The sequence below is a fragment of the Physeter macrocephalus genome, chromosome 8 (assembly GCF_002837175.3).
Source record: "Physeter macrocephalus isolate SW-GA chromosome 8, ASM283717v5, whole genome shotgun sequence".
In the NCBI taxonomy this organism is placed as follows: Eukaryota; Metazoa; Chordata; class Mammalia; order Artiodactyla; family Physeteridae; genus Physeter; species Physeter macrocephalus.
In genome coordinates, this window is record NC_041221.1 from 142,425,147 (window position 1) to 142,438,135 (window position 12,989).

Consider the following 12,989-nt stretch of genomic DNA (forward strand, 5'->3'; position numbering starts at 1 on the left):
AGGCCACAGCAGCGAGAGGCCCGCGTACCGCAAAAAAAAAAAAAAAAAAAAAAAAAAAAAAATTTAAAAAAAAAAATTAAAAAAAAAAAAAATGGGGGTTCTTGGGCTCCACTCTGGCTCTACTGATTCAGAATTTCAGCAGAGAGCGTGTGAGCCCCCAGATCCTGCATTTTAAACTAAGCACTCTAGTTAATCTTATATATGCTAGCATTTGGGAACCACTGTGTTAGCGGAAGGGAGGCCAAAATCTCACGGGTCACTCCACTTGCCTGTTCTTGTTGCCAACCGCGATGATTCGTCATTTGTTTCTCACCACCATTTATCATCACCTATGTGGCAGGTCCAGTGGGGAGCAAAGGCTCAAAGTACCTGCTCTCATAGAGCTTATGGTCTAGTGAGAGGAAACGACGATAAACAAACGCAAACATCTAACACGTGAAGCAGTGAGCAAATCTACCAAGTAAAACCAAGGTTGAGTGCGGGGAGGCGTGTCCTTTCAGAGATGGTAGGCAGGAAGGCCTATCTGAAGGATGACATTTATGCAAAGCCTTAAAAGAAGTGAGGGAGAGAAGAGCGGGGTTGGGCGAAGAACATCACGGTAAGAGGGCACGGCAATCTTAAGCCTGTACACAGCATGTAAACCATCCTCGTGCACATGGAGAATTGTCTTGATGGTCCTGAGAAATAGATTTCAGCTCAACTTAAAGATGGAGGCATGGTCCACACTCTCCTGAAGTTAAATGGGCAGCTTGGGCAGGAAGCAAGCTTTTCATAGCTATGTTATCAGGAACACAGCTGTGAGGGGGTTCATGGACCCTGCGAATGTCCCTGAATCAGAGGTCTTCTCCCAAACAGAAATTCTGTGATTCTTTCCAATGGGATGAAAACAGGTGGTCTGTAACTAAATTGTGTTGCCTTTAGGCAGGGCTGGAACACACAGTGATACACTCCATGATAGCCAATATCATTCCTTTGTGGTTAATGGTACCTACTTGGCTCCTGCAGGATGTTACATTTGGGGTTCCCACCACAAGCTTAGACATTCTATCATCTGGGTTAGAGGACCATGAAAGAATGAATTTATAATTAAGTTAGGACATGGCTTCCTAACCTTTGCTCCTAAGACTGACTTTTGGCCACCAGACCCCTGAGAGGGCCACCTTGCTGTTTATATATAATTATACACAGCTGAGCATATGTACTGTTCCCTCCAGAGGCTTGGATATAGCAGCTATTTTGTTGAATAACATGATATGAAAACATTAGTGGTTTTGTCCCAAGACAGCCTTTCTCTTTCTTCTAAATATCGTGCTTTGCAAGTGTTGTGTCTGGAAGAGGAAACGCATTCTACTTTTCAATGCCTGGAATGTTTACTGCCTCTTCAAAACACAGCCTGGTGTGTTCCTGACATTGTTCATTTAGAATAATAATTTCTTTGTCTGGATGTCAAGCCAATGGCCAGGTTTCTGTGTTCATAAGACTGTTTTAATAAGACACACATGCAACTTGAGGAATTTGGGGCGTACATAGAACCACCTACAAGTCTACTGCACCACAAGAATAAGGGCTGCTTCAAGCAAAGCAGCCATGTATCTCTGTTTTGAGTGGCCAACTCCTTAAAATATGTCCACCCCCTCTTAGCCTCTCTAATCTATTCTCACAACAGTCAGAACAGTCTTCTCATGCTACAAATATGGCCAGGCTTCTTTCCCCAAGTTCATACCCTTCCATAATTTCCAGTTGGTCTTTGGATCAAAACCAAACTCCATAATTCACAACACAGAACATGCAGGGTCACAGCACTCATAGCCTCAGTCTCCTCCAAACTCCTTCTTGGTCTCTGTGCTCCAGCCACACTGGCCTTCCTTCAGGACCTCACATTCACCATGTCCCTCTGGTGACAAGACCTTGAAAACATGCCCTCCCCTTTGCAGGGAAGATTCTCTCTTATTCTGCCTAGTTAAATTTTACTCATCCTTCAGATCTCAGCTCAAGTGACACTTCTTCAGGGAAAGTGTCCTGGTCTTCCTGTGCATTACAAACCCCTGTTAGACCTTGCCCTAGTTCCATGTCCTCTCCATTGCAGCATTTGCCACAGTTTATATTCATTTGATTAGTTTGTCTTCCATGAGGGCACGAACCACATTTATTTTTTACCACCAGTGAACCCATTGCCTAGCCAATATTTGACATATAACAGATATATTCTTTAAGTGTTTGTATTTTTTAAATAAATGAAAAAATAAATTAATGATGTCTCTTACAAGGAGGTTCACTGACTAATGAATTTACTCCTAACATTTTCAGGTAAGTGACATTCCCACGTATCAACAATAGGATTCAGATAGGGCTTTCAGGCACATCTTTGAATTTGTCTCTCATTTGCTTTCCCTACTAACTGTGCTGTTGCAGACACTTGTGAAGACAAAGGCCCTGGCCATCTTGGCCCATCTTTTCTCCCAGCTCAATCTGCCAGTGAAGAAACAATGACTCAGAAAACTAACGGGCCAGACTCGAACAACAGTGATGATTTCACCGCCAGTGATTTCTCTATTAGATTTATAAAATTGAGTCAAAATGAAGGAATTGCCTTGGGGCATAAGTACCAAAGACAAATAATGAATTCAGAAACACAAATCAGAACAACACTGACAAGTGTACATTACAGGCAAGCACCAGAAAAGGTGATAGAGGTTGAAAGAATCAAAGAATGAAGAAAGGAAGTTTTTGATGGGAGCATGATGAAATGGAAGGAACCCAGGATTTGCAATCAGACCAGCCTGGTGTTACCACTGGTGAGACCTGGACAAACATTCTGTCACAGCAAATATAGGGACCGTCCATTAAGTGGCTACCAGGCACATGCTGCTCGATGTCTTTAATCCTTACAATAAACATGAAAAGGCAACATTGTTTACTTCCATTTCACAGCTGAGAAAACAGACACTCAGAGGATAAATAACTTGAAGTCATGTTCGGAACTCTGGTTTATCAGATTCCAAAGCCAAAGTCTTTTCCAACTAAATATCTCATCTCACCAGCCCTCAATCAGTATCTTCACCTGGCCAGGCTTCTTTCCTGGCAGAATTGTGATAATTATCTCCATGTGATAATAATACATGCAGAGTGCCTGGAGCCCGGTTGGCTCTTATTTAAACTTTATTTGCTGTCCTTCCTATTTCTTACCCACTGTCAAATTCCTTATGGATTTTTTTTAGAAACTCCTGAAAATGGGGTTACCGTTCCCCGTGAGGTGATTTTATATGTGGAGACTCAAGAGGGGGACCTACTTCACAAAGCACCTCTCATTTAATTTCACACCAGCACCACCAGGTTTTATTATATTGCCATTTGAGGCACAGCAGGATTAGCCATTTTCACAAGAGACACCAATGTCAGAAGAGAACTAGAGCCTAGTCCAGACGACTGACCCAGGATTTTTTCTGTCACCACGTCATATCAAAGCGCACAAGGCAGGAGTTGATTTCAGGGGCTTCCACTAATATGAATCATATTAATAATAACAACAGCTAACTCTTAAATTGCACGGGTACCATGCTACTCACTTTGTATGAATTATCACATTTACTCACCAAAGCAACTCTTTGGTATGTGCATCATTTTTATCCTTCTTTTTATAGATGTCAAAACTAAAGCCCCCCCAGATTGAATAACTTTCTCTATATTAGGTCCCCAGATTGAATAACTTTCTCTATATTAGGTAGATGGTTTAGCCAATACTTGAATAAAACATCTTGACGCAAACTCGTAGATACCATGAAGCCGACAAATGCACAGTAGAGGTCCACTGAATGTTTAAGAGGATGACACTGACCTTGAATCTTCCCAGGACAGCCACTTATCTGCCAGACATCTTGACCAAAAGCAACCTCTTCTCAGTAGCAGGATTTTAGTCCGTCATTTCAAAGGGATCCACAACTGATCCACCTCTTTCTCCCGGGGCTCTTCCCTTGAGCTCTGAATACGTTCCTCAGTCACGGCTGTTATTTATCACAGACTCAGCTTCTGGCCTCTGACTGCTCCTAAGATTCATCTGGGGGAACTTTAAAAACCAGGATTCCTGGGGCCAACTTCCAGAGAGTCTGGGGCGGAGACAGCCCCACGCCTTTGCCACAGCTGATTCTCATGCACGGCCAGGGCTAAAACTTACTGTTAAGGTTGTGTGCCTATGCCTTTCTCTCTCCTTTAGTTTCTTAAAACAGGGATGAATCTTTTCTATCTTTTCAGTTTCCATGTGCTGAGAACAGTGCCTGAATATTGTGGGCGGTGGTATGGGGCAGCTAAGAGCCTGGCTGCTGGAGGTCAGGCAGTCTGGGTGCAAACCCTGATCTACCACATATTAGCTGTGTGGTTTTGAGTAAGTTACTATATAATTCGATGCCTTGTTCCCTCATCTGTAAAGTGAGAATACGCACCAATACTTGTTATGTTTTTGTGAGATTTATGTGAGGTAGGAACTATAAAGTATTTAAGGTAGGGTCTGGCACATAGCAAACCCACAAACAATGCTAGCTATGTAGATAGGCAAAAAATTCAATCCACATGGAACCTTAATGCCTATACGTGACAGCTGTGGAAATGCAGTGCGGGATGCAAAAAATAATAACATTAAGTCCAGTTCACTGAATATTCACAGGCATCATGCTAGGTGTTTACCAACATTATTTTTTCACCTTCATGATAATACTTGGACATGTTATTATTAGAGAAGGAAATATACCAGTTAAGTAACTGAAGGTCACCCAGCCGGTAATGATCAGTTCTGAGATGGGAACTCAGGTTCATCTTGTTTCAGAGCTCACTCTTTCCATGTTATCACTAAGACTTCATATAAATGTTGATTCACATCCATTCATTCAATCAATAAGCATCTATGCCATGCTTACCATGTGCTAGAAACTCTTCTAAGTACTCGAGACGTAGAAATGAACAAAACAGAGTGCCTTTGCTTTCACGTAGCTTACATTCTATAGCATGACAAGACTGGTGACAAATAAGTAAATGGATCTATAACATGTCAGGTAAAGGTAAGTGCTATGGAGTAAAAATAAAGCAGGGTAAAAGTAACTGGGGAGTGTGTGTGTGTGTGTGTGTGTGTGTGTGTGTGTGTGAGAGAGAGAGATTTTTTTTTCCATCTGGCTACATCGTAACCTTTTTTTCTTTTTTATTGAAGTATAATTTATGTACAATATGTTACAGGTGCACAATGTAGTGATTCACAATTTTTAAAGGTTATACTCCATTTATAGTTATTATAAAATATTGGTTATTTTCCTGTATTGTACAGTATATCCTTGTACATTATTTTACTTTTTATTTTTCTATTTATATTTTTTTGTAGCTTATTTTATACATAGTAGTTTGTACCTACCCCTATATTGCCCCTCTCCCCTTCTCTCTCCCTACTGGTAACCACTAGTTTGTTCTCTATACCCGTGAGTCTATTTCTTTTTTGTTATGTTCATTAGTTTGTAGTATTTTTTTAGATTTCACATATACGTGATATCATACAGTATTTGTCTTTCTCTGTCTGACTTATTTCACTTAGCATAATAACCTCCAAGTCCATTCATGTTGTTGCAGATAGCAAGATTTCACTCCTTTTTATGGCTGAGTAGTATTCAATTATGTATATATGTACCACATCTTCTTTATCCACTTATCTGTTGATGGACACTTAGATTGCTTCCATAGCTTGGCAATTGTAAATAGTGCTGCTATGAACACTGGGGTGAGACATTTTATTTTAGATAGGAAGGCCAGGAAAGGCCTCTGATAAAGAAACATTTGAGTGATGGATGTGATAAGATGTGATTGGATTCTGGATAATTTTTAGGAGTTTAAGCCCAAGAGGATTTATCGTAGAATTAGAAGGATGTGAGAGACAGAAGGAAGTCAAAGACAACTCCAAGGTTTTTGGCTTGAGTAATTAGGAGAACGAAGTTCTCATTTACTGAGCTGGAGAAAAATGCTGGACCAACAGGTTTTTCTTGAGAGGAAATCAGTAGCTCTGTGTTGAAATCTCTGTTGCACGTCCAAGTGGAAATACTGGGTCGGCAGTTAGATGTACAAGTCTGCATTTTAGGGAGAGGTTGAAGCTAGAGATATAAACTGAATAGATGATACTTAAGACCATGAGATCACCTAGGAGCAAGCAAAGATTAAGGAGAAGACTGAGCCCTGGGCTCCAACATATATATATTTTTTTGCGGTACGCGGGCCTCTCACTGTTGTGGCCTCTCCCTTTGCGGAGCACAGGCTCCGGACGCGCAGGCTCCGCGGCATGTGGGATCCTCCCGGACCGGGGCATGAACCCGTGTCCCCTGCATCGGCAGGCGGACTCTCAACCACTGCGCCACCAGGGAAGCCCAGGCTCCAATACTTATAGGTTGGGAAGATGATAAGGAACAAGCAGGGGAGTCTGAGAAGGACTAGCCAGTGAGGGAGAGGGAAACAGAGAGAAAGTATGGGCCTTGAGGCCAAGACAAGAAACCCTCTCAAGAAGGAAGCAGTGATAATCTGTGCCTACACTGCTAAGAGCCGTAGTAGCGGAGACCTGGCGAAGGATGATTGGATTCATCAATGAGGTGGCCACCGGTGACTCTCACAAGAGCCATTTTGGTGGAGGGATGGAAGGAGCAGACTGGAGGAAAAGACAGGGTGACTGTGTATAGAGTACCCTTTCAAGGCATTTTTCTGAAAAAGCGAGCAGGGAATGAGGCAGCAGCTGGAGGGGTATACAGGATCAGGACATGACTACCTAAAGTAAGATGATTTACAGTACGTTTGTGGACCTCCACAAAAGATCCTGTGGAGAGGAAAGACTTGGTGAAATAGCAGAGGGAGAGGGGCCGAGTGCAGGAGTGAGGGGCTTGAGTAGGGGTCAGGGGTGGGATCCAGCTCACAGGGGGAGGGCTGGCTGGCTCGCTGGCCTTAGATGAAAGCAGGGACAGTTCATCTATTGTATGTAAAAATGGAAAGCAAATTTTAAATGTAAAGCAGTGTCAAACAATGTAAGATTCTCTCTCACTTAATCCTTACGATAATAACCCCTTCAGGTGATGTAATATAATTTTGTTACAGAGAATCATAATGTGCATTTGGGAAAGACTTTCAATGTAGGTGTGTATTTGTAACAATGAGAAAATGAGTAGTCAGGGAACACTGCAGGTAGAAGTGCATTTGGACGTGGGCCCAAAGTGGGTTGGTTCTAAATATGTGAAAGGGGCTGAGAAGAGAATGCCAAAAACATGAAATATAAGAATTCCATAAATACATAAAAAGGCACAAAATAGAGCAAAACCCTTTCTTAGCCATGTACCTTGGAACCGAACTACATGGATTCTAATCCTAGCCCTTGCACTTAATAGCTGTGTGACCTTGGACAAGTTACTTAACTTCTCTGTGTTCTGGTTTCCTCATGTTTAACACACGAGGACAGTAACAGTACCTACCTCATAGGATTGTTGTGAGGAATACGCAGACACACCTGTACCTTTATCCATGTACACACACAGTGGAATTGTGCCTAGCAAATGGAAAACACTGCAAGGTTTACTTCTAAAAGTAAAGTACTTCTAAAAGTAAAGAGCTAGAAAAATGTGTATTTTTTTCCCTCTGTGTGTGTGTAGAGACTTCCAGCAGCTCTACTTTTGGGTGTCATTGGAAGATATTTTGCTTTAAAAAGTTTCCTCCTTTTTTTTTTTTTTTTTGCAGTACGCAGGCCTCTCACTGCTGTGGCCTCTCCCGTCGCGGAGCACAGGCTCCGGACGCGCAGGCTCAGCGGCCATGGCTCACGGGCCCAGCCGCTCCGCGGCATGTGGGATCTTCCCTGACCGGGGCACGAACCCGTGTCCCCTGCATCGGCAGGCGGATTCTCAACCACTGCGCCACCAGGGAAGCCTCTAGTTTCTTCCTCTTAAAGGAGCATTGCTGAAAGAAGACAGGTAAGTTTGTTCATTCACTCTGCCATTCAGTCCTTCATTTAAGAAGAATTTCTTGAGCGTCTACTCAGTCAAGCTCTGTACAAACCAGGTTTCAGAGACTTAAGATGAAGAGGGTAGGATCCCTGCGCAAGCTGCTTCGGGCCACCAGGAGACAGACATGGACATAGACTGTTTCAGTGTAAACCTGAAGGCTATTCTCACACTGATTCTCAGAAGCAAATGTGCGATGTAGGGGCAAGAGCTCTGAGTTTTGATTTAGACTGTTTGGACTTGAGTCTTGGCTCTGCCACTTTCTTAACCGTGGCTCTGGGCAAGGTGGTGTGTGTCAGTTTCCTCATCTATAACATGGAGATAACGGTGTCGGACACAAGAGACTGTGTGAGGGGCCAGTGCCTTCAGCACATAGCCAGTGATCCACAGGCTTTGTGGTACTACTACAGCCTCTCTCTCATTTCTTCTTCTCACTGTTACTGTGGTTTACCTGACTCATAATAACACCTCCATCTTTGGAGTTGTTGAGGAAGTCTTTCTAGAAAGACTTGACTGAAACTGAGTTTTAAAGGATGAACAGGGTTTGCAGCATGGAACCATGACCAGACAACTCAGGGATAGGATATGGCATGTGACAAAGCACATTACCCTTTAGGAAAAGAAAGTGCCTCTACTAATTTATAAGATAACCCCAGTAAAGGCCCTCCCATGTCAGGTGCCAAATTAGGTCCATCGGAGAACATGAGGCAAGGTTCCTCATACCTCACTGGTCTCTCATTCCTATGGGTCTCCCCATCCCCTCTGTCCTGTCTGGAATGGTTTCTTTTTGACTGTGATTGGAATTTTGTTCCTCTAGTCCTGAAGCTATTTTGCTGGATGAATCCTTTCCGTCAAGGGGATGGAGTTATGTATGCACTTAATGAGGTCCACAGAGAAGGGAATACAGTCGTTGTCTTCTCAAAACCCTATTTCTGCTGTTTGTCCATCAGCATTATTTAGCTGTCCTTTTTTTCTGGTTGTGTCTTCTTATTTCAGGTTAAAGTAGAACATGGTAATAAAAGCAGATCCCTCAAGTATGGTCACCAAAAGCTCCCCAACCCACAATATTTAAAACAACTGGCATTCACATAAGAGTTAATGCTTTGCAGAAAGTTTTCCATATGTTTTTAAGATTTACTTATACAAAAACCTTGGTATTTGTCATCTTCTTATTCAATAAAAATTTATTGAGTGCCTATTATGTACTTGGTATTGTTCTAGTGATGGGGGTAAAACAGAGAGCAAAATTACATATGAGTCTTGCTTTCATGAAGCTCTCAGTCCAGTAGGGAGACAGATACTAACAAAACAGTTATATCAGTCTCTTCATAATGGCAAACTGGGATAGGTGCTCTGAAGGAAAGATACCCAGTTCTTTAAGAGCTATGATCAGCTGAGGGTCGAGGATGGCTTCTCAGCTTCAACTGAGAGTTGAAGGCTAGAATTAACAAAGAATGGGACAGAGGGCAGAGAGATGCATCCTCAAAATCTGTAGTCAGAGGGAGAATATCGAGGAGCCCAAGGAGGCCTGTGGCTTGAGACCCGGCAAGAAGGAGTGTTCGGGGTCACTCAGGAAAGTCAGGCAGGGGTCAGAATATGCAGGGTCTGGTAGGCCATGGGAAGCCACTGACAGTTTAAATGCAAGCGTGTCTGTGTTTGAGGGGCTGGGGAGGTATCGTATTTCAAACAAGTATTTTGGCTGCCATATGGTGGACCAACTCTAAGTGATAGATGAAGAAACAGGCATGGGGGCTGAGAATGAGAGAGGGAGGAGAAAAGGAGTCAATACTTGTTGACTACATATTGTTGATTTACCCTATGTACAATATGTTGCTGTATATAACGCACTGAGATAATGCCTTAGATGTCGTAAATACAATACAAGTGCAGTCTGGTTATCACCATCATCATCATCACCGCCACCCTGTGTATGGCATCCTGAATGTATTTCTTTGCATATTTTACAAATGAGGACACTTAGGCTCAGAGAGGTAAAGGAACTACCCAACATCACCCAGTTAGCATATGGTAGAGATAGGATTCGAAGCCCAGGATCTTCCTGTGTTGAGAAAACAAAGTCAAGGCAAAGCTGAGAGGACAATGCTAGTCTTCTCAGTAGGACGGTTCCATCCCCGAAGCAGCCCAGGAATTGCTAAAGCTCTTAGAATTGTTCTATAATTACTCTTAAGGGGAGGATTTGGGTCATTTGGATTTATTTGATTTTCACAGGGACAGACACAAGTTATCCATTCTTGACTTTTTCAAGTAAATAAAATATGAAGTTCCCAGCCATAACTTTTCCAGAATAGACTACAGAGTGACATGATTGCTAACAATATAAAAACACAAACTCAGATTCATTCTGACATCTTTTTCTCCTCAAACTCTAAATAAGTGTAACAAGTTTCTAGTGACACTGTGATGTGCTTGAGAAAACCACTTTGTTGCTTAAGACAGTAGAGTAAATAACAGAGACTTGAATATCTAAGAAAGCGCATGGTGTGTGGGACTCGAACATGATGGCGTCTTTCATGTAGCAAGCTTTATGAAGAACTTTAATTATCACATTTAATTCTTAACGTCCTGGGAGTAGGTCTTTTTATTTCTATTTTAGAGATGAAATTGGGCATAGAGCAATTAAGGGACTTGGCCCTGGCCGCTTGGTATTTAACTCCTGCCTTTTCTACTGTGCCCTTGTGCCTCATCCCTGATTTTAATGTTTGCCAGATGCTATTTTCCTTGACCATTGTCTTCAATAGGTTTACGACAAATTCAGAGACAAGTCTCCCCACTCCCACCCCTAAATCTGATGATAGTCGGTGATTCAGAGATTGTTTGCTTTGACATGAATAAAACGGGGTTTCCATTTTGATGGAATAAATCAGTTAAATTTGATTAAAAACACAGTTCAAGAAAGTTCTTGTGTTGGTGGTGTTTTGCCTGTATTGGGTAGGATCTTTACTTTGATTCATATACAAAACAGCAACTGAATAGACCAAGTGTTTTGGGTTCTCAAAGTTTTAGCTGGGAGGAGAGGACAGGGGACCAATCAGAAACGACTGAGGCAGCTTCCTATATGAGTTTAAGTCTTTGTATTTGGAAAGTTCCTCTGGAGATTTCTATCCATGTTACTCCTTATTTCTCCCCAACACATGTAGGGACTGGCTAAGTTTCTGTCTATGAGGGAAGAAAGATTTCTCAATGGGCCATCTCCTTTAGCCACTAATAAAATTTTAAAGAAAATATCCAATTTTTAAAAAATCTATGAAATATCAATGTCTATGGAAAATACCACCCTCAGTTTCATTTCAAGGGTGATTCCAAACTTCTACTCCCTTTTTTTGGGGGGTACTGATTAAAAAACACCTTGTGGTATAATACATGCTTCTCCCATTTTATATACACAGCCCCCAGTCCCAGGCTCCTCCTGTGAGGATGAGAAATGAAGGTAGGTTTTCAGAACAGGCTGTTCACCAGCTCAGTTCCAGAGGAGTGTGTCTGGACCTGAGGCAGAGTTGCCGTTCCTCACCATCCTTAGCCCTCTTCCATCGAGGACCGCTTGTAGGACAACCCCTAAGGCTGAAAAACAGCCAGCTAGTGGCTTTTCTTGAAATTGCTCTTTTCCAAGGATGTGTCAGGTCAAAAGAAACAGGCAAATCACACATAGAAGATGCACGTCCAGCTAGTCACTCTAGGAACATTGAAACCTGCTGTGATTAGTTGAAAGGGAATTGCCAGAATGTTTACAAGGCACACACACGTGCACACAGAAACTCCCTGCTCGTGTGCATATCATGCTAGGTTAGAGGGCAGCAGAGGAGGTGCCTTAAAGGACCAGGAACTGTTCGTACAAGACTCAGCTCACCCTCGCCTTAAGGTATCAACTTAGGACCCCACAAACCACATTTCCAGCAAGCACTGAAATTCAGCTGCGATCTTCCCGTCCTGCACGCCAAGTACAGACCGAGCAAATCAATCCAACAACCAACGCTCCCCAGTCATACAGTAATAAGCTCACTCTATTTTGCTAATTGCTTTCTTGGGCATACACCAAGTTATTAAAAGGACAGTGACAAAACGGAGAGCTTGGATAAATGTATGTGGCAGCATCTACGGCAATTTTTCTTCCCCTTTAACATTAGTTCCAGTTACTTGTTTGCATGTAAAGGAGAACAAGGGAAATTGGCAAAATATTTCTAAATTATTTTCTACTCAGTTGTATCAGTTCTGAGATCACCTTTGCAATATTATCCTGCTCTTCAGAAAATACTTTCCTTGGAGAAGACAGACTGATTTTAGAAGCAGATCTAAGTCTGTTAGATACAAGCTTTTGCCGGGCACGACAGTCATCTAGTAGCTACAGAAGGCAGTATCAGCAGAGCCTGTGGGAAGTCAGACACCAGCCCACTTTTTCCCACCCACCCAGATGCTCTCCCTCTCTGGTCTGTACCTTCTGTGTGGCAGCTGGAAGAGAGGATGGTATTCGGAGGTCTGAAGATGTAAGGCAGGTAACGAGAGAAGCATTTCATCTTCCAAAAAAAAGGAAAAAGAAAAAAAATCTAAATAAAAAACCAGTCTCCTGAATCCATAAGGATTCTCTCGGCCTTTAAAGCTGGCTACATCACCCACATGTTTATGGAGGCTCGCTCCCAGTGCTGCAAAGCTGGGGAGCCCAAGGAATAACTGGAGATGGGTCCCATTTTTCCATCAGCGCCAGGAAGCACTGCCTTACATTTCTGCATGCAGCTCAAACTCAGAAGCCCCCAAGCAAGCCGGGATATAGCCTCTTCATTGGCTGCAGCTCCTCTGAGCAGGATTTGCTGAGTAAGTCAGTCTTGCCTGTAAACACACGCTGAAATGCCCTGCCTGAAACCTCTCCCTTTTCCCGTGTGGTCAGTTTCTTTTAGCAATAGAAATCCAGCAGGATATGGGAGTCGTGAGGATAAGTGACCATCTCTTATTTAGCTGAAAGATCAGATGAAACAAAGACAG

At 42.6% G+C, this 12,989-nt stretch overlaps 1 protein-coding gene across 1 annotated transcript in view; it reads right to left on the bottom strand.

Moving 5' to 3' along the window:
• PPP2R2B (protein phosphatase 2 regulatory subunit Bbeta) overlaps nt 1-12,521 on the bottom strand; it is a 454,249-nt gene extending 441,728 nt beyond the window's left edge. Inside the window, exon 1 of the mRNA XM_024122154.2 lies at nt 12,448-12,521. Within this exon, the coding sequence (XP_023977922.2) occupies nt 12,448-12,521 (74 nt within the window). The remainder of the gene's footprint in view (nt 1-12,447) is intronic.
• Between the last annotated feature and the right edge of the window lie 468 nt (nt 12,522-12,989).